Source organism: Anas acuta, chromosome W (assembly GCF_963932015.1).
Source record: "Anas acuta chromosome W, bAnaAcu1.1, whole genome shotgun sequence".
Lineage (NCBI taxonomy): Eukaryota > Metazoa > Chordata > Aves > Anseriformes > Anatidae > Anas > Anas acuta.
The window spans coordinates 22620587-22645695 of record NC_089016.1 but is presented as its reverse complement, the minus strand read 5'-3'; the positions used below and the strand labels follow the sequence as shown (position 1 = coordinate 22645695).

Here is a 25109-nt window from a genome sequence, read left to right as displayed (position 1 = left end):
ACTTAAGCCCATTCCCCCTCATCCTGTCACCAGGCACGTGGGAGAATAGACCAACCCCCACCTCGCTACAGCCTCCTTTAAGGTATCTGTAAAGAGCAATAAGGTCACCCCTGAGCCTCCTTTTCTCCGGGCTGAACAAGCCCAGCTCCCTCAGCCGCTCCTCATAAGACTTGTTCTCCAGGCCCCTCACCAGCTTCGTTGCCCTTCTCTGGACCCGCTCAAGCACCTCGATGTCCTTCTTGTAGCGAGGGGCCCAAAACTGAACACAGTACTCGAGGTGCGGCCTCACCAGAGCCGAGTACAGGGGGACAATCACCTCCCTAGCCCTGCTGGTCACACTGTTTCTTATGCAAGCCAGGATGCTGTTGGCCTCCTTGGCCACCTGAGCACACTGCTGGCTCATATTCAGCCGACTATCAACCATCGCTCCCAGGTCCTTCTCTGCCTGGCAACTCTCCAACCACTCATCTCCCAGTCTGTAGCTCTGCTTGGGGTTATTGCACCCCAGGTGGAGGACCCGGCACTTGGCCTTGTTAAACTTCATGCAGTTGACCTCAGCCCATCGGTGCAGCCTATCCAGATCCTCCTGCACATCCTTCCTACCCTCAAGCAGATCGACACACGCACCTATCTTGGTGTCATCTGCAAATTTATTGAGGGTGCACTCAATGCCTTCATCCAGATCATCGATGAAGATGTTAAAGAGGACCGGCCCCAGCACCGAGCCCTGGGGAACGCCACTAGTGACCGGCCTCCAACTGGACTTGACTCCATTCACCACGACTCTTTGGGCCCAGCTATCCAGCCAGTTTCTAACCCAACGAAGCGTGCGCCAGTCCAAGCCAAGAGCAGCCAGTTTCTTGAGGAGAATGCTGTGGGAGACGGTGTCAAAAGCCTTGCTGAAGTCAAGGTAGACCACATCCACAGCCTTTCCCTCATCCACCCAGCGCGTCGCTTTGTCATAGAAGGAGATCAGGTTCATCAAGCAGGACCTGCCTTTCATAAACCCATGCTGACTGGGCCTGATCACCTGCTTGCCCTGCAAGTGCTGCGTAATGACTCTCAAGAGGATCTGCTCCATGAGCTTCCCTGGTACTGAGGTCATGAGCTGCTCCATGAGCTTCCCTGGTACTGAGGTCCATGCCTTAATGGCTGGAGAAGAAGCAACCAGAGACTGCATGGAGTCTCCTGAATCACCCTTCTTTGTTCCCTCTAAACTCTTTTACATTCCTGATGGCCTCATCGTTAAGAGTCTAATGTTATCATCAACCATGGGGCTTTCCGACCACCATGGCCACACTCCCAAATCTCCCCCTTCTTTATTAATATCAACCATTTTCTCGACACGAATTACCACTCCATATATAACATATGCATATGCATAACCTGTCCCTGCTTAGTATTAAAATTAGCTACAAGAAGTCATTTCCATAAATTCTTCTTGTCTGCGCTTGCTCAGTGCCTTGTGGTGGTGGGCGTTGAGGGTCGTGGGGATGAAGTAAGACGTCTTCAACAGGGTTGAACTTTTCATCTCATCTCTTTGCACATGCTCTCTGAGGCCTTGGTCACAATCTGGGCCATAAGGTTGGTTTGATCTGGTTCTTGAGGTCTGAGGGGCTCCTGTTATCTGGAGGCCTAAGCGCAGCACAGGCACAGTACATCGCAAATATAGCACCTATTCATTCTTAATCAATCGCTCTCTAATTTCTAATCCCAATGATTCAACTCCTTGATTCAAAGTTTTCATAAAATTCTTACCAGTTTCTACATGGTGCTTGATTCAGTTACACTTACAGGTTTCATAATCATCTAGTCCTTTCATACAGCACCGAAATGCACACTGTACTAATACACAGGTTAAGAATACTAGTAAAAGCAAGATCAGTATTCCTATAAACAATTGCTTAAGCCAAGAAAAGTTGGGTAACCAAGAGGTCAGTTTGTTCCATAATTCTCGAAAAACCCACAAGGTGTCATCTTGAACTAGCTTATGTAAGATCTTGGTATTTTCCAAATTATTATTATTATTATTATTATTATTATTATTATTATTATTATTATTATTATTGAGATCAGTCTCAATTCGTCCTGCCTCATTTGCATACATTGTTTCGATACCTGTCTGACAATGGTATACAAATTAGGTCTTATCCATTTTCTACTTAAAAACTGTTATAATATTTCAGCTCCCCAGCATGCTTTATTATGTTCTCCAGTTACCATCTAATATAATATGGTATCACAATTCTCCCATCATTTATTTGTGTTAAACCTGTAGGTAACACTTTGCGTCTACATCTTCAATTAATTGCTTATCATCTTAGAACATTCTACTTCATTTTCTAAGGCTTTTGTTAATGCCTGTTTTCTGTTCCTGGTACTAGTGCCAAAATTTGAGTCTCAGATGCCTGTTCTGCCAGCCCTTTGGCTTCTGAGTCAGCCAATCTATTTCCTCTTCCAATATCAGTATCCTCTGTCTGATGTCCTTTACAATGCATAATGGCAACTTCAGAAGGCAGATATACCGCTTGGAATTGATTTCCCTTGTGATGATAGGAGTCCTCTTGTGGGAGTGTGGCCATGGGGGTCGACAAGCCCCATGGTTGGTGATAACATCAGACTCTTAACGATGAGGCCATCAGGAATGTAAAGAGTTTAGAGGGAACAAAGAAGGGCGATTCAGGAGATGCCTTGTTGTCTCAGGTTGCTTGTTCCCCAGCCAGCAGTTAAGGCATGGAAGTTGCTGGGGGTTTGCTGGTTGCCGGGCAAAGTTGTTTGACCAATGAATAGTTAGTGGAAAAGTACTGCAGTGGGGCGAAGGGTATAAGAAGGGAGCCTGTCCTCAACATGGGATGCAACAAGATAATGAAGTTATGTCCTCAATATGAGAGATGAAGATAGGCCCTTGGTAAGAGAGAGCTGAAGTTATGTCATCGATAAAGAAGTAGCAGTTACTGATCCTAAAAGAACCCTGCTGTCCATGTGGTCTTTATGCCACAAATGGCAACCGAACAGGGACATGAAGAAAAGAAACAGGAACAACCTGAAGAACAGGAACAGGGACAGGCTAACAGAACAGGGACAAAAATAAAAAAAAGAAAAAAGAATGAATAGGGACAGGCTAGCAGAACAGGGACCAGGACAGGAACAGGGGTACTGATCACCTCATGAAGATAGGTTCAGCTGAACTCAGCACACCACTCGTAGAGAAGAAAGAAGCTCGTGGAGAAAGTCGCTGGAAATTGGTGCACCGGAGCTGGAAAGAACCTCAAGCTGAGAGAAGCAGACCCGCGCACACAACTGCCCCTCACTGGCCGAAGGTAAGCAGTTGCGTGCTATGGGGAATCATATGTCCTTAGAAACAAAAAATATCCTGGTAACCTTACAGATTGTGAAATATGTTTATCTGATTCGTGTCAATATGGAACAATTCTAGGGCCGCATGATATGATGAAATGTGACCTTCTGTCTTACATACCCTTGTATAACCAAAAGTCCAAGAGAAACAGAGTGGTGAGTGTATACAGTTCTTGTATCTTGGAAAAGAATGGTCTAGCAGTTCGCGTGGATAGAGGGTTTGAAGGGTAAACCTTGAGACTCGGGTCTGGGAGATAAGAGAATAGGGGGGAGGTTTTTTGAGATAACTGCTGACTATTGCACGAGACACAAATTTCTGACATCCAGACCAGAGACTACTAATTAAGGAGAATGGGGGGAAGCTGAAGAGCGACTGAAGGACAAAGCCTGGGAGGAAGACTACGAGCCTTCAGTACAAGCGACCCCCAGAGGGACCACCGGAGACTGATACACATGCATCTGTGGGATGGTTCGGATCCCAGGAAACTAATTATAATAACCCTGCCTTTTCCAAAAGTGGTGATGAATATGTATTAGCCTAGGAGCATAAAAACCAGCCGCCTGATGTAACTGGTGTGAGTCTTGGTGGAGTAGAGACTCCCAGCGCACCCAGCACTGTTTGCTTGCCTCTATTCGTTTAATAAATTGTAAACTTTAATTGCAATCCTATTTGGGACTCAGTCATTTATTACAATTCAGGGCTCATCCGGGATGGCTTTGGTTCCTGAATTCCGATTTGATCTAGGAGAGGCGCCCCACCATTTGGTGGCTCCTGTTCGAGTTGGGTCAGGACTAACGCCATCTTGAACCTGAATAAAGGCAAGCAAAGATCTTAATTTTTTATGAGCTCCCTTGCCGGCTGCAGCACTATATTTTGCCCGTAATTCTACATGCGAAGAGCCGAACGAAGACGACGGAGTCGTAAGTTTTTAAGGCGTATACCGTTTGGTTGGGTGGGATTCGGTTGTCTGTGTGTGTAAGAGTGTGACTGAGACGGAACTTAGTTCCGAAGCAAGTGTGGAGGTCTTCTAACGGCGGTTCCAGTCTCCCGTGAGGGACTTGGCCAGTGAAGGACCAAAGCAATTCCTATCGGATTCGTGGGTGGGTGATAGGTCCTAAACCCCCTGCAAGACACTCTTACTAAGGTAACCAAGGGCTGTGGGAATTGCCATAGTAAAATTCCTAGATGGGTCAGACAGAATTGAAGACCAAGGACCAGAAGAAAGGGAGCAAATTACCAGACATACCACCAGAAAGTCCATTAGGAGTAATGATTAGAAATTGGAACGATAGGGGCCCCAGAAAATGAAAGAGTAAATTAAAAATGGTCCAGTATTATATGATTGGCCACTTGCCGAGGCAATCGTCTCCGGGGCAGACGCGTTCTGCAGCGGAGCAGGGGATTGGGCCAGACAGGGCTAATTTTTCCAGCATCGAGCCTACTTGAGGGAGCCGCCAGGACCCGGCAGCCCTCCTGAGAGAGGCTGGCGAGGTGTAGGCGGAGCCAGCAGGGCCCCCTCCCTGGCCGTTCAAAAGCTGCCCCTAGGGAGCGCGAGCGATCAGGAGCGCAGCAAACAGGGCGGGCAAACAGGGCATGGCTTGTCAGAAGGGAGTGGCGCGGCAGTTAGCACGTCAGTTCCTGCAGGCAGGGCAAGCAGGAAGGGCAGAGCGCTCTCCCCCGCCCATACGAACACCTCCTGTAATGACAGCCGTTAGCTAGGCTGCAATGGTCTCCACCAGGCACGGTGCGCTCTCCAGAAAGACGGTACACACCCAGACTGACTACTCCGTTCAAAAACGCAGCAGTTCAGGTCACTGGATGCGGGGAGTGTCTGAGCCTGTTGCTGCCATTGGCGGGAGGCAGAGACACTGCGTGCGTGAGGTGTGAGCAGGTGGACTACCTGGTCCACATGGTGGCAGAGCTAAAGGAGGAGGTGGAGAGGTTGAGGGATATCAGGGAGTGCGAGCGGGAGATAGACTGGTGGAGCAACTCACTGCAGGGTCTCAAGAAGAGGTACCGGGGTGAGACATCCCAAATGGGGGTGGACCCCCTGCCCTGTCGCCGTCGGGCAGAGGGAGGGGACCTGGGAGTTGAGGAGGAATGGAGACAGGTCCATGCTCGACCTCGCAGGCGATGCCCTCCCCTTCCAGCCCCGCCTTCCCAGGTGCGCTTATACAACAGGTTTGAGGCCCTGGAGCTTGAGAGACCCGTGGGTGAGGATGAGGTAGTAAGTGTACCCAGGAGGATGCCTTGGGTGAGGAAGTGGACTCCACGCCTCAGGACTGCCTCCACCAAGAAGGGTGATTGTAGTGGGCGACTGACTCCCTTCTCAGGGGAACAGAGGGTCTGACCCTACCCGTAGGGAAGTCTGCTGCCTCCCTGGGGCCAGGGTCAGGGACGTTGCCAGGAAGCTTCCCAACCTGGTTCGCCCCTCTGACTATTATCCTCTTTTGATAGTCCAGGCTGGCAGTGACGACGTTGAAGAGAGAAGCCTCAAGGCTATCAAACAGGACTTTAGGGGGCTGGGACGATTAGTGGAGGAAGCGGGAGTACAGGTGGTGTTTTCGTCCATCTCTACGGTGGCAGGGAGGGGTTCAGAGAGGACACGGAAAGCCCACCTGATAAACATGTGGCTCAGAGGCTGGTGCCAGCACAGAAATCTTGTTTTTTTTTGACCATGGTGCGCTTTACTCGGCACCCGGCCTGATGGCCGCAGATGGATCCCTATCTCTAAGGGGAAAACGGATCGTGGGCCAGGAGCTGGCGAGGATCATTGAGAGGGCTTTAAACTAGGTAAGATGGGGGATGGGGCTGAAATAAGGCTTGTTGGAGCTGTGCCAGGGGGAACAATGGCAAGGCCAGGGGAGAAGGCAATGGCCCAGCTGAAGTGCATCTACACTAATGCACGCAGCATGGGCAACAAACAGGAGGATCTGGAAGCCATCGTGCAGCAGGCAGGCTACGACTTGGTTGCCATCACGGAGACATGGTGGGACCACTCTCACAACTGGAGTGCTGCAATGACTGGCTATAAGCTCTTCAGAAGGGACAGGAAGAATAGAAGGGGTGGTGGTGTGGCTCTCTATATTAGAGAATCTTTTGATGTCGTGGAACTCGAGGCTGGGAATGACAAGGTTGAGTCCCTTTCGGTTAGGATCGGCGGGAAGGCCAACAAGGCTAGTGTCCTGGTCGGGGTCTGTTATAGACCGCCGAACCAGGATGAGGAGACAGATGAGGAGTTCTACGGGCAGCTGACAGAAGTTGCGAAATCGTCGGCGCTTGTTCTCGAGGGGGACTTCAACTTCCCAGACATATCCTGGAAGCACAAAACAGCCCAGACAAAGCAGTCTAGGAGGTTTCTGGAGAGCATGAAAGATAGCTTCCTGACGCAGCTGGTTACTGAGCCTACCAGGGGTGGTGCCCCGCTAGACCCTCTCTTCACAAACAGAGAAGGACTGGTGGGAGATGTGGCTGTCGGAAGCTGTCTTGGGCAGAGTGACCACGAAATGGTGGAGTTCTCTATTCTTGGAAAGGCCAGGAAGGGGAACAATAAAACCGCTGTATTGGACTTCCAGAGAGCTGACTTTGAACTGTTCAGGACACTGGTTGGTAGAGTCCCTTGGGAGGCGGTTCTGAAGGGCAGAGGAGTCCAGGAAGTCTGGGCGCTCTTCAAGAAGGAAATCTTAATGGCGCAGGAGTGGTCTGTCCCCACGTGCCCAAAGACGAGCTGGCGTGGAAGAAGACCGGCCTGGCTCAACAGAGAATTGCATCTTGAGCTTAGGAGAAAAAAGAGGGTTTATAATCTTTGGAAAAAAAGGGCGGGCCACTGAGGAGGACTATAAGGATGTTGCGAGGCTGTGCAGGGACAAAATTAGAAAGGCCAAAGCTCATCTGGAGCTCAATCTGGCCACTGCCGTTAAAGACAACAAAAAATGTTTTTACAAATACATCAACGCAAAACGGAGGACTAAGGAGAATCTCCATCCTTTACTGGATGCGGGGGGAAACTTAGTTACAAAAGATGAGGAAAAAAAGGAGGTGCTTAATGCCTTCTTTGCCTCAGTCTTTAGCGGCAAAACCAGTTGTTCTCTGGATACCCAGTACCCTGAGCTGGTGGAAGGGGATGGGGAGCAGAATGTGGCCCTCACTATCCATGAGGAAATGGTTGGCGACCTGCTACGGCACTTGGATGTGCGCAAGTCGATGGGGCCGGATGGGATCCACCCGAGGATACTGAGAGAACTGGCGGAGGAGCTGGCCAAGCCACTTTCCATCATTTATCAACAGTCCTGGCTATCGGGGGAGGTCCCAGTTGACTGGCGGCTAGCAAACATGACGCCCATCTACAAGAAGGGCTGGAGGGCAGACCCGGGGAACTACAGGCCTGTCAGTTTGACCTCAGTGCCAGGGAAGCTCATGGAGCAGATCCTCTTGAGAGTCATTACGCAGCACTTGCAGGGCAAGCAGGCGATCAGGCTCAGTCAGCATGGGTTTATGAAAGGCAGGTCCTGCTTGACGAACCTGATCTCCTTCTATGACAAAGTGATGCACTTGGTGGACGAGGGAAAGGCTGTGGATGTGGTCTAGCATGACTTTAGCAAGGCTTTTGACACCGTTTCCCACAGCATTCTCCTCAAGAAACTGGCTGCTCTTGGCTTGGACTGGCGCACGCTTTGTTGAGTTAGAAACTGTCTGGATAGCCGGGCCCAAAGAGTCGTGGTGAATGGAGTCAAATCCAGTTGGAGGCCGGTCACTAGTGGCGTTCCCCAGGACTCAGTGCTGGGGCCGGTCCTCTTTAATATCTTCATCGATGATCTGGATGAGGGCATTGAGTACACCCTCAATAAGTTTGCAGGTGACACCAAGTTAGGTGCGTGTGTTGATCTGCTCGAGGGTAGGAAGGCTCTGCAGGAGGATCTGGATAGGCTGCACCGATGGGCTGAGGCCAACTGCATGAAGTTCGACAAGGCCAAGTGCCGGGTCCTCCACCTGGGGCGCAATAACCCCAAGCAGAGCTACAGACTGGGAGAGGAATGGATATCCTTATTGCTCTCTACAGGTACCTTAAAGGAGGCTGTAGCGAAGTGGGGGTTGGTCTGTTCTCCCACGTGCCTGGTGACAGGACGAGGGGGAATGGGCTAAAATTGCGCCAGGGGAGTTTTAGGTTGAATGTTAGGAAGAACTTCTTTACCGAAAGGGTTGTTAGGCATTGGAACGGGCTGCCCAGGGAAGTGGTGGAGTCACCATCCCTGGAGGTCTTTAAAAGACGTTTAGATGTAGAGCTTAGGGATATCCTTTAGTGGAGGACTGTTAGTGCTAGGTAAGAGGTTGGACTCGATGATCTTGAGGTCTCTTCCAACCTAGAAATTCAGTGATTCTGTGATCTGTGATAGAATGCCATGTTAGGCCTGCACGACTTTGTTGGGACTACCCCCCCGTGCCGCCCAGCGCTGAGTAAACATACCTTCTTTACAATCTTACTGATTGTGGAGTCAGTTTTCCGTGAGTCATTTTGGCGAGCCAGACAGGAGACACTCTGCTTGGCTGCAGGATCGGCTGCGGAGTAGTTTTTTGTATTGTTCAAAAGGAAAATGGAGAGTGTTGTTTGTAATCAAGAAAAGGAATTGAAAATGGAGACTGTTAAGTCATGGAACTTAAAGGATTGTTTGTTACCTTTCCTGATTGTATAGGCATACTTGGGTTTAGTATGTAAAGCAATGTTCTGTATATTTAGAATGTTTGATGTTCGTGTGTGCTTGTTGGTGGAGCGTAGACTCCCCGCACGCCCAGCGCTGTTTACTTGCCTTTTATACCTTTTATAGCTTTTATACCTTTTATACCTTTCATAAGTATAAATATTACAAAATTCAGATTGAGTTGAGACTTCATTTATAACAAATTGGTGACCCCCACATGATCTTCTTGGACTTTGGATCTGCGACCGGTAAAGGGAGGCGCCCCACCTAGTGGTCCTTGCCGATACCGGCGCTAGAGTTCAACAAGATTTCGAACATAAAAGGCAAGTAAAAAAAAAAAAAGAAAAAAAAAAAGAGCTCTTCGTCAATGACCCATAATCTTGCGCGCGAAGACCTGAACAAAGAGGATTTGTGAGTATATGGTTCGGTTGGGTGGGATTCGGCTGTGTGACTGTGTGTAAGGGTGTGACTGAGACAGAACGTAGTTCCGAAGCGAGTGCGGAGGTCTTCTAACCGCAGTTCCGATCTTACGCAAGGGACTCGGCTGGTGAAGGACCGAAGCAATTGGTCTAGGAATTCATGGGTGGGTTAACCACTTGCAAGACACCTCTACACAAACACAGCCAGGGATTCGGGATCTCTTTAAGGTTTCCAGGGATTCGGAACTTATTTTAAGCTTCCAGGGATTCAGCCAGGGATTCAGAACCTCTTTGAGGATTCCAGGGATTCGGAACCTCTTTAAGGGTTCCAGGGATTCGGAAGTTATTTGAAGGTTCCAGGATGGGTCTGGGGGAAAGTAGATTCTCTGACCTGGGAGACTCAGAGAGCCCAGACATTCCACCAGAAAGCCCATTAGGGATAATGTTAAAATATTGGGATGTTTGGGAATTGAGGAAAGGAAAAAATAAAGAGAAAATGGCTCGATTTTGTATGACCTTTAGGGCCACATGTTTTTTGGCCAGTTTTTGGATCCTTTGAGGATTGGGTATGTCAGGCATTAAACCACTATGTTAACTCTAAGGAGCCTTTTAACCAAGAAGAAAGTGATTACGTGGCTCTATGGGTTGGAGCCTCAAACTCATTTCCCCCAAAACAAATATTCACTTTAAATACAAGAACTGACAGGGGAAAGGAAGAATGGGAACCTCTGGATAATATACCCCCTCCCTATTCATGGCAACCAGAACCGCCACATTTTGACATTTGATTGCCCACGGCACCTGTTCTCTCTCCCTCTCCTCCTGCACGAAGGACTAGAAGTAAGATAAGAGCCACAGAAAGGGAGGAAAGTGAAACACGAGGCCGGACTGTCAATTTAAGAGGCCTTTACCCTTTGAGGGAGGTATCCCTTGGGGGGAACCAGGGGGGAATAGGGTTTGTAGTGGTTCCTTTGAACACGTCAGATGTAAGAAATTTTAAGAAGGAAATGGGAAGCCTTTTAGATGACCCTTTAGGAGTTGCCGAAAGATTGGACCAGTTCCTAGGTCCGAACACGTATACCTGGGAAGAAATGCAGTCCATATTAGGAATCCTCTTCACTACAGAAGAAAGAGGAATGATCAGGCAAGCAGGAATGAAACTGTGGGAAAGACAAAATCAGGGAGGTCCTCCAGGGGATGAGAAATGGCCAAATATCAACCCTAACTGGGATCATCAGGCTGCTCAGGGGAGGCAAAATATGAGGGATCTTAGGACCATAATGATACAAGGTGCCTGAGGCTGAGCACAATCTATTAGGAATGGACTTAATAATAAGATTAGGGTTGGAAATCAAGAGCCAGGGGGGAGAAATAAAAATTCAGCTATATACCCTAACCCAAGAAGATGAGGGAGAAATAGACCCACAGGTATGGTATCAAGAGGGAGATTCAGGAAAATTAGATATGGAACCCTTGGTAGTAGAAATAGTGGATCCACAACAGCCAATAAGGATTAGGCAATATCCTATCCCATTGGAGGGGAAAAGAGGACTCAAACCAGTTATAGACAGGTTGCTCCAAAAGGGGATGCTGGAACCATGTATGTCCCCACATAATACCCCCATTTTGCCAGTATAAAAGGCTGATGGATCATATAGGTTGGTTCAGGATCTTAGGGCTGTGAATCAGCGAACCATAACCAAATTTCCAGTGGTGGCTAACCCATATACTTTATTAAACCACCTAACACCTCAGCATAAATGGTATAGTGTAATAGATTTGACACCTGCCCATTAAGTGAAGGGTCTTGGAATTACGTCGCCTTTGAATGGGAAGACCTCGAAACAGGAAGGCGACAACAGCTTAGATGGACTGTACTTCCTCAGGGATTTACTGAATCCCCAAATTTATTTGGCCAAACCTTAGAAAAATTATTACAACTTTTTGAGGTAAAGGGGGAAGTGAAATTGTTGCAATATGTGGGTGACCTATTAATAGCTGGGGAGACTGAAAAAAATACACGGAGAACCACTATTGAATTACTTAATTTCTTAGGGAAAAAAGGATTGAAGGTCTCAAAATCTAAATTTCAATTTGTGGAAAAGGAAGTAAGGTACTTAGGACATTGGCTTAGCCAAGTAAAGAAAAAATTGGATCCTGACAGGGTATCTGGGATTTTAGCCCTATCATCACCCAAAATGAAGAAGTGAGGCAACTGCTCGGCCTCTTGGGATATTGTAGACCCTGGATTGAAGGGTTTAGTGAAAAGGCAAAGTTTTTATATGAAAAATTGACTGGAGAAAAAATTAAGTGGAACGAGGAAGATGAGGAAAAGTTGAGGTTGATCAAGAAAACATTAATAGAAGCTCCAGTGCTGAGCCTCCCAGATTTAGAAAGATCCTTTTATTTATTTGTAAATGTTTCTAACCAAACTGCATATGGAGTACTAACTCAAGAATGGGCAGGAATCAAGAAACTTGTGGGATATTGTTCCAAACTATTAGACCCTGTGAGTAGGGGGTGGCCAGTGTGCTTACAGGCAATTGTGGCTACTGCCTTACTGATTGAGGAAGCTAGAAAAGTCACTTTTAGGGCACCTCTGAAGATATATACTCCACATAATGTTAGGGGAGTACTCCAGCAAAAGGCTGAAAAATGGTTAACTGATAGTAGGATGCTGAAGTATGAGGCCACCCTGATCGACTCCCCTGATTTAGAACTAAAAGTAACTGCTGCACAGAGTCCTGCGCAATTTCTATATGGGGAACCCCTAACAGAACTACAACATAACTGCATGGAAGTGATTGAATTGCAAACCAAAATCTGACCCGATCTCAAGGAGACAGAATTAGAAACAGGGGAAAAATTATTTATTGGTGGATCATCCAAAGTAGTAGATGGAAAAAGAAGATCAGAGTATGCCATCGTAAATGGGGATATGGTCCTAATAGAATCAGGACCACTCAGCGCTGCCTGGTCCGCTCAAGCATGTGAACTTTATGCATTATTACGAGCCCTAGAACTATTGAAAGGAAAAAGTGGCACTATTTATACAGACTCTAAATATGCTTATGGAATAGTCCACACATTTGGGAAAATTTGGGAAGAAAGGGGACTCATAGGCACCCAGGGAAAAGGGCTGATTCACCAAACTTTAGTTACTCAAATATTGCAGGCATTGAGAGGACCTAGGGAGATTGCTGTGGTACATGTCAGAGGACATCAAAAGGGAACTGGCTTCCACATAAGAGGGAATAACCTAGCGGACAGAGAAGCTAGGGAAGCAGCTCTTAGGAAGCATGATGTAGTCCTAACCCTACAAGAAACGGATAACGGAAAAGGGACACAAGAGAAAAAGTATACAGAAGCAGAAATAAAAATTATAAAGACCATAGGAGCAGAACTGAAAGAAGGAAAACGGATTCTGCCTGATGGAAGAGAAATACTGCCAAAGGAACAAACTAGGCGTCTACTTTTACAGCTACACCTACAAACCCACTGAACAAAAGCACTGAGTGATCAATTTCTAAAATTTTATGGGTGTGTAGGAATATATGAGATAGCCAAACAAACCGTCCAAGGATGCTTAACGTGTCAAAAGGTAAATAAGAAGGCGATTAGGCAAGCACCTGCTGGAGGACGAAGGATTGCATATCGACCATTTGTCCATACAGGTGGACTTTACTGAACTACCAAAAGTAGGAAGATATAAATATCTGTTGGTGATTGTGGATCAACTAACACATTGGGTAGAGGCTTATCCTGCAGCATGAGCCACCACTGCAGTGGTAGCTAAAAACCTGTTGGAGAATGTTACTCGTCGCTTTGGTTTAATCGGGAGCATTGATTCCGATCAGGGGACACACTTTACTTCAAAGGTTTTAAAGGCTTTGACTGTGGCCCTGGGCATTAAATGGGAATATAATATGCCATGGCATACTCAAAGTTCTGAACGAGTCGAGAGAATGAATCAGACAAACACCAATTGGCCAAATTGATGATTGAGACTCAATTGAGAGCCCCTCTGCTGCTACAGCCATCGAAGTCTTTTGCTGTTATGCCCCCTGCTGACCTGGACGTGCCTTTTGACCCAGGCCTCATTGGCCTTGAAAAGGAGATGGATATGCTTTCCTTCAATATGGGAAGAATGGGATACATAAGGCCTGAAGACTGAGTTGCTTGACAACTTAAAGCGAGACATATTGTTCAAAGGAATGGAAAATGGAGACTTGTTAGTAATCAAGAAAAGGAAAGGAAAATGGAGACTGTTAAGTCATGGAACTTAAAGGATTGTTCTTTCCTGATTGTATGTATGTATAGGCATACTTGGGTTTAGTATGTAAAGCAATGTTCTGTATATTTAGAATGCTTGATGTTCGTGTGTGCTTGTTGGTGGAGCGTAGACTCCCCGCACACCCAGCGCTGTCTACTTGCCTTTTATACCTTTTATAGCTTTTATACCATTTATACCTTTTATAAGTATAAATATTACTAAATTCAGATTGAGTTGAGACTTCGTTTATAATACTAGGGTACAGCATTTGTCAAAACATGAGAAGTCCTTGGCTCAGGGTAGCAAAAAGTGCAGCTTATCGGTATCGGTGTGCACAAGAAGAATAGAGTCCCCACCTGGTTACAGAGCCTAGCCGTGTAGACTCCACTCCACGCTACGCTCCGTACTGTTCCTTAGAGCTAGCACAGTGCGATAGCATCTAAGGTTGGAAGTCTAGGGAACGCTCAGAGAATGCACCTATGCCCTGCCCTGAAAGCCTCTTCAGTGCTGTACATTTTCTTTAAGTTTTATTTTCCTAGTTACCTCAGGCAATTACACCACAATTGGTCAAACAACTTTGAATATAACAACAACAGCAAACACGCAGAAGCTTCCATGTCTTAATGGCTGGAGAACAAGAAACCAGCTGGAGAACAAGCAACCCAAGACTGCATGGAGTCTCCTGAATCACCCTTCTTTGTTCCCTCTAAACTCTTTTATATTCCTGATGGCCTCATCATGAAGAGTCTAATGTTATCTCAACCACGAGGCTTTCTGACCCCCATGGCCACACTCCCAAATCTCCCCCTTCTTTATTAATATCAACCATTTTCTCGACATGAATTACCACTCCATATATAACAGTATGAAGGCTCTGCAGGAGGATCTGGATAGGCTGGACCGATGGGCTGAGGCCAACTGTATGAAGTTCAAAAGGCAGAGTGCCAGGTCCTGCACCTGGGGCACAACAACCCCAAGCAGAGCTACAGGCTGGGAGATGAGTAGTTAGAAAGCTGCCTGGCAGAGAAGGACCTGGGAGTATTGGTTGGTAGTCGGCTGAATATGAGCCAGCAGTGTGCTCAGGTGGCCAAGAATGCCAACGGCATCCTGGCTTGTATCAGAAACAGTGTGGCCAGAAGGGCTAGGGAAGTGATTGTCCCCCTGTACTCGGCTCTGGTGAGGCCACACCTCCCAGCCTGTAGCTCTGCTTGGGGTTATTGTGCCCCAGGTGGAGGACCCGGCACTTGGCCTTGTTAAACTTCATGCAGTTGACCTCAGCCCATCGGTGCAGCCTGTCCAGATCCTCCTGCAGAGCCTTCCTACCCTCAAGCAGATCGACACACTTTTGCCTGGCTTGGTGTCATCTGCAAACTTATTGAGGGTGCACTCAATGCCCTCATCCAGATCATTGATGAAGATATTAAAGAGGACCGGCCCCAGCACCGAGCCCTGGGGAACGCCACTAGTGACCGGCCTCCAACTGGACTTGACTCCATTTACCACAACTCTTTGGGCCCAGCTATCCAGACAGTTTCTAACCCAACGAAGCGTGCGCCAGTCCAAGCCAAGAGCAGCCAGTTTCTTGAGGAGAATGCTGTGGGAAACAGTGTCAAAAGTCTTGCTGAAGTCAAGGTAGACCACATCCACAGCCTTTTCCTCATCCACCCAGCGCATCACTTTGTCATAGAAGGAGGTCAGGTTCATCAAGCAGGACCTGCCTTTCATAAACCCATGCTGACTGGGCCTGATCGCCTGCTTGCCCTGCAAGTGCCGCATGATGACTCTCAAGAAGGTCTGCTCCATGAGCTTCCCTGGCACTGAGGTCAAACTGACAGGCCTGTAGTTCCCCGGGTCTGCCCTCCAGCCCTTCTTGTAGATGGGCATCACGTTTGCTAGCCGCCAGTCAACTGGGACCTCCCCCGATAGCCAGGACTGCTGATAAATGATGGATAGTGGCTTGGCCAGCTCCTCCGCCAGTTCTCTCAGTATCCTCGGGTGGATCCCATCCGGCCCCATCGACTTGCGCACATCCAAGTGCCGTAGCAGGTCGCCAACCATTTCCTCATGGATAGTGAGGGCCACATTCTGCTCCCCATCCCCTTCAACCAGCTCAGGGTACTGGGTATCCAGAGAACAACTGGTTTTGCCGCTAAAGACTGAGGCAAAGAAGGCATTAAGCACCTCCTTTTTTTCCTCGTCTCTTGTAACTAAGTTTCCCCCCGCATCCAGTAAAGGATGGAGATTCTCCTTAGTCCTCCGTTTTGCGTTGATGTTTTTATAAAAACGTTTTTTGTTATCTTTAACGGCAGTAGCCAGATTGAGCTCCAGATGAGCTTTGGCCTTCCTAATTTTGTCCCTAAAACTTGTCCCTAAGACTTGTTAGTGTTAGGTCAGAGTTTGGACTCGGTGATCTTGGAGGGCCCTTCCAACCTAGATGATTCTGTGATTCTGTGAATTTATTGATCGGCTTTGCGATGCACTAGATAAGCAGATTGACAATCGGGAAGCAAAAGACGCCTTGCTACAAAGGCTAGCGGTAGAAAACGCAAACACCGACTGTAAAAAGGTGCTACAGACTCTGTCCGTGAATGCAACAATAGTTCAGATGATAGAGGCGTGTAACCAAGTGGGTTGTATCGAACATCATACCGAATCGCTGGCGTCCGCTTTTGCAACAGCACTAACCATCAGTCAGGACCCCCAGGGGAGATAAAACGCTATCGGTGTAGAGACCCGAACCACCTAGTCTCTGCATGCCCCAGGTGGGGGCGGGGGCGGGGGCGGGCAGCTCGCCTCCAGTCCCGCCCACTTTGTATCCCGGATGTGGGAGGGGACACCACTGGGCGAGCCAGTGCCGCTCTAAATACAACGCGGAAAGACAGCCTCTGTCGCCGCGGCAGGGAAACGGGAGGAGGAGTGCGGGGCGGGGCGGGGCCGCACGACGACACAAGCACCCCCGCCTCCCGGTTAAAGGAGGAACCTCCCACAAGGGAGGGCTCCAAATGCAATGCTGACGCAGGGTCCAGCGCCACCTGCTGCCGCGTTGCCACGGTTACCACCGTGGACACCCGCTCAGCAAGAACCAGAGGGAGTGCCGGAGTGGATGTCTCTACAGTAACAGACGCCACTTTGTGGGGTACTCACGTTCATAAAATTCCATTGAACGTCAAAGGACCAATTGGGAATGGCTGTAGTGCATTGCTGCTAGGAAGATCAAGTACAACTTTGACCGGATTGTTTGTTTTGCCAGGGATAATCGATGCCGACTGTAATGGACAAATCCAAGCTATGGCTTGGACACTGTCTCCACCATTGTCAACACCAAAGGGAACTAGAATTGCTCAATTGATTCTTTTTTGAGCAGTAGTACCAAAGGCTGTGGATGCTATCAGGGGAGCAGCAGGTTTCGGGTCAACCAGGTTCCCCAAGATGTTTTGGGCTGCCGACATAGCCCAGCATCAGCCAATGCTTACTGTTACCCTTTGGAATAATTCTGAGCACCCACCCTCCAGTCAATGCAAGATGCTGGCGGACACTAGAGCGGACGTTACTGTAATTGCCATTAAAGACTGTCCCTCTGCTTGGCCCATGACAACTCCCTCAGGTGGATTAGTTGGAGTGGGAGGAATGTCAAGCACCTTTCAGAGTGCCACGACGCTTACTATAAAAACCCAAGAAGATACTACGTGCACAGCACACCCTTACATTACTAATATCCCCATCAGCCTGATGGGGCGAGATGTGATGGGACAATGTAAATTCACCATCTCCTCTCCTGAAAATTTTCAGTAGCGGCCATTGATGAGCGACCGACACTCTGTCTCACATGGAAAAGGGAATCACCAATACGGGTGGATCAGTGGCCGCTTACAAGAGATAAGATTGCGGCATTGCAGGAGTTGGTTCAAGAACAACTCCAGCAAGGACATATTGTTCCAACAAACAGCCCATGGAATTCACCAGTGTTTGTCATCAAGAAGAAGTGCAGGAAATGGAGATTACTGCATGATTTGCGACGAATCAACGCAGTGATCAAGGACATGGGCTCCTTGCAGCCAGGATTACCCTCACCTACAATGATACTCTGTAATTGGGACATCGTTGTTATGGACTTGAAAGACTGTTTTTTCACAATTCCTTTGCATCCTGATGACTCTCCTCGTTTTGCCTTTTCAGTACCAAAGATCAATAGGAAGGAGCCTATGGACCGATATCATTGGACCGTACTACCACAAGGCATGAAAAAACACCCCAGCCACGTGCCAAACCTATGTCGCAAAAACTATCCAACCAGTACGCCAATGCTTTCCGGAGATATACATATACCACTACATGGACGATATCCTACTAGCTGGACCTTCTAGTGATAAGGTCCAAGAGGCACTGCCTACCTTAAAACAAGCGTTACAGACAGCAGGACTCCAAATTGCACCTGAAAAGGTGCAGACCCAAGCACCTTGGAAGTATCTGGGGTGGAAGATTTTACAGCAAACCATTCAACCACAGCAGATATCCATTAATGCAGATGTTAAGACACTGAATGATGTACAGAAATTACTAGGCAATATAAACTGGATTAGACTACAATGTGGGATAGACAATTCGATATTAGCGCCTCTCTTTGAGTTATTAAAGGGAAACACTGTTATTAATGCCCCAAAGCGATGGACTGAGGAGGCTCATAAAGCATTGCAAATGGTTAACGAAAGAATCTCAGCACAGTAATGCCATCGTCGTAGTGAGAACCTCCCCCTTCAATTATATATTTGTAATCAAGAACGACAACCAGTGGCTATTATTGGGCAATGGGACCCCTCCCGTAAGGACCCCTTAGTGGTCCTGGAATGGGTCTTTTTACCCCATCAACCCTCAAAAGCTATTGCAACATGGCTGGAAATGTTCGCCGTCCTAATAAAGAAAGGATGTGAGAGAATACTTGAATTAGTGGGAGAAGAGCCCAATCTGATTATAATTCCTGTAGTAAAAGACTATTTTACCCGGTGCTTGCAGAATAGTTTAGAGCTCCAAATAGTGTTGACGGGATTCAACGGACAGGTTGATACCCACCATCCATCTCATAAAATATTCTCCTTTTATAATAATATAAAAATTGAACAGCGGCCGTTGTGCCAATGGGAACCAGTGGATGGCCAGACAGTCTTTACATATGGGTCTGGAAAAACAGGCAAAGCTGTAGTATCTTGGGAAGAAGGTGGAAAGTGGCAACACCAGATTGAGCGGATCCACGGTTCCCCACAGATAGTTGAACTACATGCTATTATAATGGCTTTTAAGTGCTGGCCAACAGTACCTTTGAATATTGTATCAGACTCGCAATATGCTCAGCGCATTGAGAGGGCACATTTGAGACATATCCCAAAAGAAAACTTGTTTCTAAAATTTAAGGAGCTGTTATTTTTGGTGGAGCAGTGAGCGCACCCGTATTGTATTATTTACATGCGGAGCCATGCCATGTTACCCGGTATTTTTCCAGAGGGTAACGCATACGCTGACCAGCTAACTAATATGACCCTGACTGCCCCGGTGCCTGAGGTGCCTAAGGAGGAAGCATGGTTATCCCATGCCTTCTTCCATCAATTCGCCAAAGTCTTGGCGAAACAATTCGCTATATCGATCATTGACGCCAAATTGATTGTCCAAACATGTCCTGACTGTCAGCAACATGTTTCAACCACGTCTTTAATGGTAAACCCTAGAGGTCTACGGTCCTTACAGTTATGGCAGACCAACGTAACGCATATTCCAGAATTTGGTCTCTTGAAATACATTCACGTATCGGTAGACACTTTCTCTCATGCTACTTGGGCGACAGCCGCAGCGGGTGAAACTAGCTGCCATATCCAGGCTCACTTCTGTGTCGCTTTCGCAGCTCTAGGCATCCCAAAGGAAATAAAAACCGGCAATGGCCCCACGTATAGTAGACACTCCCTTTAAACTCCCTTTAATACATATTCATCACCACTTTTGGAAAAGGCAGGGTTATTATAATTAGTTTCCTGGGACCCGAACCATCCCACAGATGCATGAGTATCAGTCTCCGGTGGTCCCTCTGGGGGTCGCTCGTACTGAAGGTTCGTAGTCTTCCTCCCAGGCTTTGTCCTTCAGTCGCTCTTCAGCTTCCCCCCATTCTCCTTAATTAGTAGTCTCTGGGCCAGATGTCAGAAAATTGTGTCTCGTGCAATAGTCAGCAGCTATATCAAAAAACTCCCCCCTATTCTCATCTCCCAGACCCGAGTCTCAAGGTTTACCCTTCAAACCCTCTATCGACGCGAACTGCTAGACCATTCTTTTGCAAGATACAAGAACTATTCTGTTCGTGTTTGTAGGAAGAAAATTCGTGTGGCTAAAGCACACCTAGAGTTGAAGCTGGCTGTGTCTGTGAGAGAAAATAAAAAAGGTTTTTTTAGATATGTGAATGGAAAAAGGAGAACTAAAGAATACATAGGGCCGCTCCTTGATAGGGAAGGTCTCCTCACAGACAATGACATAGGCAAAGCAGAGACGCTTAACGCCTTCTTTGCCTCTGTCTTCAATGCCGATGATGGGCTTCGGGACCCAGGGTGCCCTGAGCTGGAGGACCGGGACGGTGGGGATGACAAACTCCCAACCGACCCTGAACGTGTGCGGGATTTGCTACTCCACCTGGATCCCTACAAGTCCATGGGTCCGGATGGGATTCATCCCCGGGTGCTGAAAGAGCCGGCGGACGTCATCGCGGAACCTCTCTCAATTATTTTTCAAAGATCCTGGGAATTTGGAGAGGTCCCGGTAGACCGAAAGCTGGCAAATGTTGTGCCGATTTTCAGAAAAGAAGACCCTAGCAATTACAGGCCTGTCAGTCTCACGTCAGTGCCTGGTAAAATCATGGAGAAGATGGTTCTCGAACTTATTGAGGCGCACCTGGGGGACAAAGCAGTCATTGGTCCCAGCCAGCATGGGTTTGTGAAGGGTAGGTCCTGCCTAACTAACCTGATTTCCTTTTATGATAAGATCACCCGTATGGTGGACCAAGGGAAACCAGCTGATGTGATTTTTTTGGACTTCAGCAAGGCTTTTGACACGGTTTCCCATAGGATCCTACTGGACAAAATGTCCACCATACAGCTAAATAAAAACATCATACGATGGGTGAGCAATTGGCTAACGGGCAGGGCCCAAAGGGTTATGGTAAATGGGGCTGCGTCAGGCTGGCGGGCGGTCACCAGTGGGGTCCCTCAAGGCTCCATTTTAGGGCCGGTACTTTTCAATATTTTTATAAACGATCTGGATGTAGGAATAGAAGGTATTTTGAGCAAGTTTGCTGATGACACCAAACTTGGAGGAGTTGTGGACTCTGTTGAGGGTGGAAAGGCCTTGCAGAGGGATCTGGATAGGTTGGAGAGCTGGGCGATCACCAACCGCATGAAGTTCAATAAGAGCAAGTGCCGGGTCCTGCACCTGGGACGGGGAAACCCTGGCTGCACGTACAGACTGGGCGATGAGATGCTGGAGAGCAGCCTAGAAGAGAGGGATCTGGGGGTCGTGGTAGACAACAAGTTGAATATGAGCCAGCAGTGTGCCCTGGCAGCCAGGAGGGCCAACCGTGTCCTGGGGTGCATCAAGCACGGCATTGCTAGTAGGTCGAGGGAGGTGATTGTCCCGCTCTACTCTGCGCTGGTGTGGCCTCACCTCAAGTACTGTGTGCAGTTCTGGGCACCACAGTATAAAAAGGACATGAAACTGTTGGAGAGTGTCCAGAGGAGGGCTACGAAGATGGTGAAAGGCCTGGAGGGGAAGACGTACGAGGAACGGCTGAGGGCACTGGGCCTGTTCAGCCTGGAGAAGAGGAGGCTGAGGGGAGACCTCATCACAGTCTACAACTTCCTCGAGAGGCAGGAGACCTTTTCTCCATTAACACCAGCGACAGGACCCGCGGGAACGGGGTTAAGCTGAGGCAGGGGAAGTTTAGGCTTGACATCAGGAGGGGGTTCTTCACAGAGAGGGTGGTTGCACACTGGAACAGGCTCCCCAGGGAAGTGGTCACTGCACCGAGCCTGACTGAATTTAAGAAGAGATTGGACTGTGCACTTAGTCACATGGTCTGAACTTTTGGGTAGACCTGTGCGGTGTCAAGAGTTGGACTTGATGATCCTTAAGGGTCCCTTCCAACTCAGGATATTCTATGATTCTATGATTCTAACTATATACACTAAGCACTCTGTTTCTCTTGGACTTGTGGTTATTTATACAAGGGTATGTAAGACAGAAAGTCACATTTCATTATGAGACCCTAGCACTGTTCCATATTGACACGAATCAGATGAACATATTTCACACTGCTGTCATCGGTTATTGCCAACCCTGGGTCTCCATCCAACCACACCACAACGTATGGGTCACTCTCGCCAACATGACAGGACAAGAAGCACTGTGCCTGTCCCTGGCTAGTGCTAATGACCTGTTTGTGACATGTTTGGTGGGGATCCCGGCAGATAACAAAGATTGGACTGTTTACTTACCGCAAGCACCCCTAGAGCCACAGGAATTAGATATCTTGGGAAGTGTAACTGCAACAGCATGTGTAAGGTTCAGTTGCTCGGGCAAAAAACAAACCATGAAACAAATCATCAACGCCACACTTGCTCCTTATCGCAATGCATCTCTTTGGTGTAATTATACAGAACCATAATAGCATCATTCCTTGCGCCAGGAGCCGCTCTGCTCGGCTGTGGTATCGACTGTGGAGCGCACGCCCCTAGGTGCACCCCGAGCATTTTCCTCGGAGGGGCCTCCACTCTCAGCTGCTCACCGCAGGAGTAGAGAAGGACCTCCTGAAGCCGTGGACAAATTATTTTAATTGATATTTTCTTGTGGTATGAATGAGAAGTGCAAGAGGCCTCTTTGCGTGATTGTGTGATTGTGCTGTGTGAGTGAGATGCAGCATCGCTGCAAAGCAACATCCCTAGAGCTTAGTGACTTGTTGACTGATGTAGATTTTAGTAGGCACACTACTTTACAATCTTAATTCTGCTTGTGATTTTCACTCTGTTGCTTTCTTATTGCAATGTCTGCGGTGCTTAGAAAAATCTATAGAAAGCGTTTGGTTGGTTGAAAATAAAAAAGGGGGAATTGTAGGAAAGGAATTTGCAGGTGGCTTTGTGCTGTTTCACACGTTCCTGAATTAGAAACAATGAAGAAATAAGAGTTATAAACAAGAACTTGAGCAAGGTCACGATAAATTAACTTGGCTACAATGTTAAAGATGAGCTTTGGGCAGTGGCCAATTGCTGGATGGCTTGAAGCTCGTGTCTGAGGGTCTCTAATCAACTGTATGACCAATTCAGGCAAATGGACAGCACATGGGGTTACAGGGAAAGTATATGTAGTGGAGAAAAAAGGGCAGTAAATGCCTTCTGTTCAAGAGCCATCAGGAGTCCATGTCTTTCATCCCTTCAGATACCTTTCCTTCACACCTGACAGGACACACCTCCAGAGGCTGCTCCTTTTCCAATTGCTTTGTCAATGCCCCCTTCCCTACCAAGGGGTCCCATCTGCCTGACTTCCCTGCCCTCTAATTCCAGGCTATTGGCTCTGCTATCCCAGCATCAGAGCAACCAGCACCAGATCTCTTCCCAATAAAGGGAGAGGACATTCAGGCATATATAAAAACTGGTGTATCAAAACCTTCCCTCCGATCTCACAATCCATAGGCTGTAAAAAGGGTCTTAGTCCATTTCCCGGTCACTCCTATAATTTGAACTTTTGTTTTACTTAAGGGTCCTTTGTAATCTGTTACTACTGAATGAGTTGCTCTGCTATCTAAGAGAAAATAAATTATTTTCCCCCCAGCTTCACTGGAACCGGGGGATCTGTTGGGGAGACAGGAAATTCATCTCCCGGTCCCCTTCAGTCTGAGTCCTCTAGCATAATCAAAACCTGCTCTCGTTTCTCACTGTCTGCTGTTTTCTTTTTCTTCCTCAGCAGACATTCTTTCTTCCAGTGCCCCTCCTTCTTGCAGATAGCACACTGGTTAGGGACCAAGAAAGTCGTTTTCTGTGTCTCCCTTGCCTTTTCTTGCCCTTGCCTCCCTGAAAATTTCTCTCGTTCACCCCTACTCCTACCTCCATCTCTCACAGCCACTGCTATCAGTGACTCCTGTACTTTCATTCTCTCCCTGTCTTCCTTTTCTTCCCGGCTGTTATAAACCTTATAGGTTTTGTCGATCAGCTGTGACATTGACATTCTTCCATCCGCCTCCTCTATCTTTTGCAGCTTTTTCCTAATGTCTAGGGCTGATTGCCCTATGAACAGCATGGCAAACAGTCAATCATTCACCTGCTCATCTGGATCTAAATCTGTCCACTTTCTGGCTGTTTTACAGAGGAGTTCATAAAAAGCAGATGCATTCTCATCCAGGCCCTGGCGGACCTCGTATAATTTAGAGAGGTCTCTTGGTTTTGGTACTCTGTGTTGAATCCTATATAGGATTAATTGTCGATATTGTTCTATTAATCGCTGACTCCTGCTAGTACTTGGGTCCCACTTAGCATCTTTCTTAACAGGTAACAATTCTTCTACATCCTCTTTCAGGTACAAGTTCTTCATTTCTGCCTGAGCTTTCTCTACGACCATTCTCTTTTCTTCTACAGTCAATAATGTGTTTAACAGGACTTGCATATCCCCCCAGTTAGGGTTATGGGAAATCATAATAGTTTCTAACAACATTTCTGACAGATTCTCCCTATAAGGTCCAACAGAGAGTTTAACAAATCCAGTGTTGTAAACAGAATATGAACAAAAATAGGTTCTCCTTCTGGTCCCACTGCCTGTCTTAACAGAGCCTGGATAATTGGCCCTACCCTTTTTCGGGTTGGAAGTGCTACTGGGCTATAATTAATCATCCTGGGCCTCAGGATGGGTCTTTGATGTCCCTACAGAAACATCTGCAAGTCGAGCCTCAGGGAAGGACTCCGATGTTTCCATAGGAATCTCTGCAGCCCGAGTCCCAGGACTGACCTCTGTCCCTGTGGGGACCTCTACAGTCTGAGCCCCAGGAATGATTCCTGATGTCCCCGATGAAACGTCTGCCAAAATACCTGCTGCAGAAATACCCACAGACATGCCCACAGAGATACTCGCAGCTTCAGGAGAAACCTCTGTCCCTGCAGAAACCTCTGCAGAACCACCTAACCACCTGCAGTCTGAGTTTTGGGGAAGATTCCCGATGTCCTAGTAGAGACCTCAGAAATCCAACTCCCAGGGGAAGTCTCTGGTGTCCCCACAGAAGTCCCAGAGGTAGGGGAAGCCTCTAGTCCACACTGCGGTGGTAGTGCTGAGGGTACCAAAAACTGAACTTATTCTTG

General features: G+C 47.7%; 2 protein-coding genes across 2 annotated transcripts in view; both read left to right on the top strand.

The window, feature by feature from the left end:
- Positions 1-1952: 1952 nt before the first annotated feature.
- Positions 1953-25109, top strand: part of LOC137847011 (zinc finger protein 131-like) — a 78166-nt gene continuing 55009 nt past the window's right edge. Inside the window, exon 1 of the mRNA XM_068665211.1 lies at positions 1953-3320. Coding sequence (XP_068521312.1) covers positions 3168-3320 — 153 coding nt within the window. The 5' untranslated portion in view covers positions 1953-3167. The remainder of the gene's footprint in view (positions 3321-25109) is intronic.
- On the top strand, positions 5350-7902 carry LOC137847030 (uncharacterized). The gene is made up of 2 exons (XM_068665296.1): positions 5350-6344; positions 6384-7902. Exons 1-2 carry the CDS (start codon positions 6157-6159, stop codon positions 7186-7188), a joined length of 993 nt encoding a protein of 330 aa, XP_068521397.1. The 5' UTR covers positions 5350-6156; the 3' UTR covers positions 7189-7902.

Bases quoted from the DNA above. Each gene is read 5' to 3' on its own strand.
- LOC137847030 (XM_068665296.1), top strand. From the start codon at position 6,157: ATGGGGGATGGGGCTGAAATAAGGCTTGTTGGAGCTGTGCCAGGGGGA. The intron at 6,345-6,383 runs ATGGTGGGACCA...TGCTGCAATGAC, and splicing joins TTGGTTGCCATCACGGAGAC to TGGCTATAAGCTCTTCAGAA.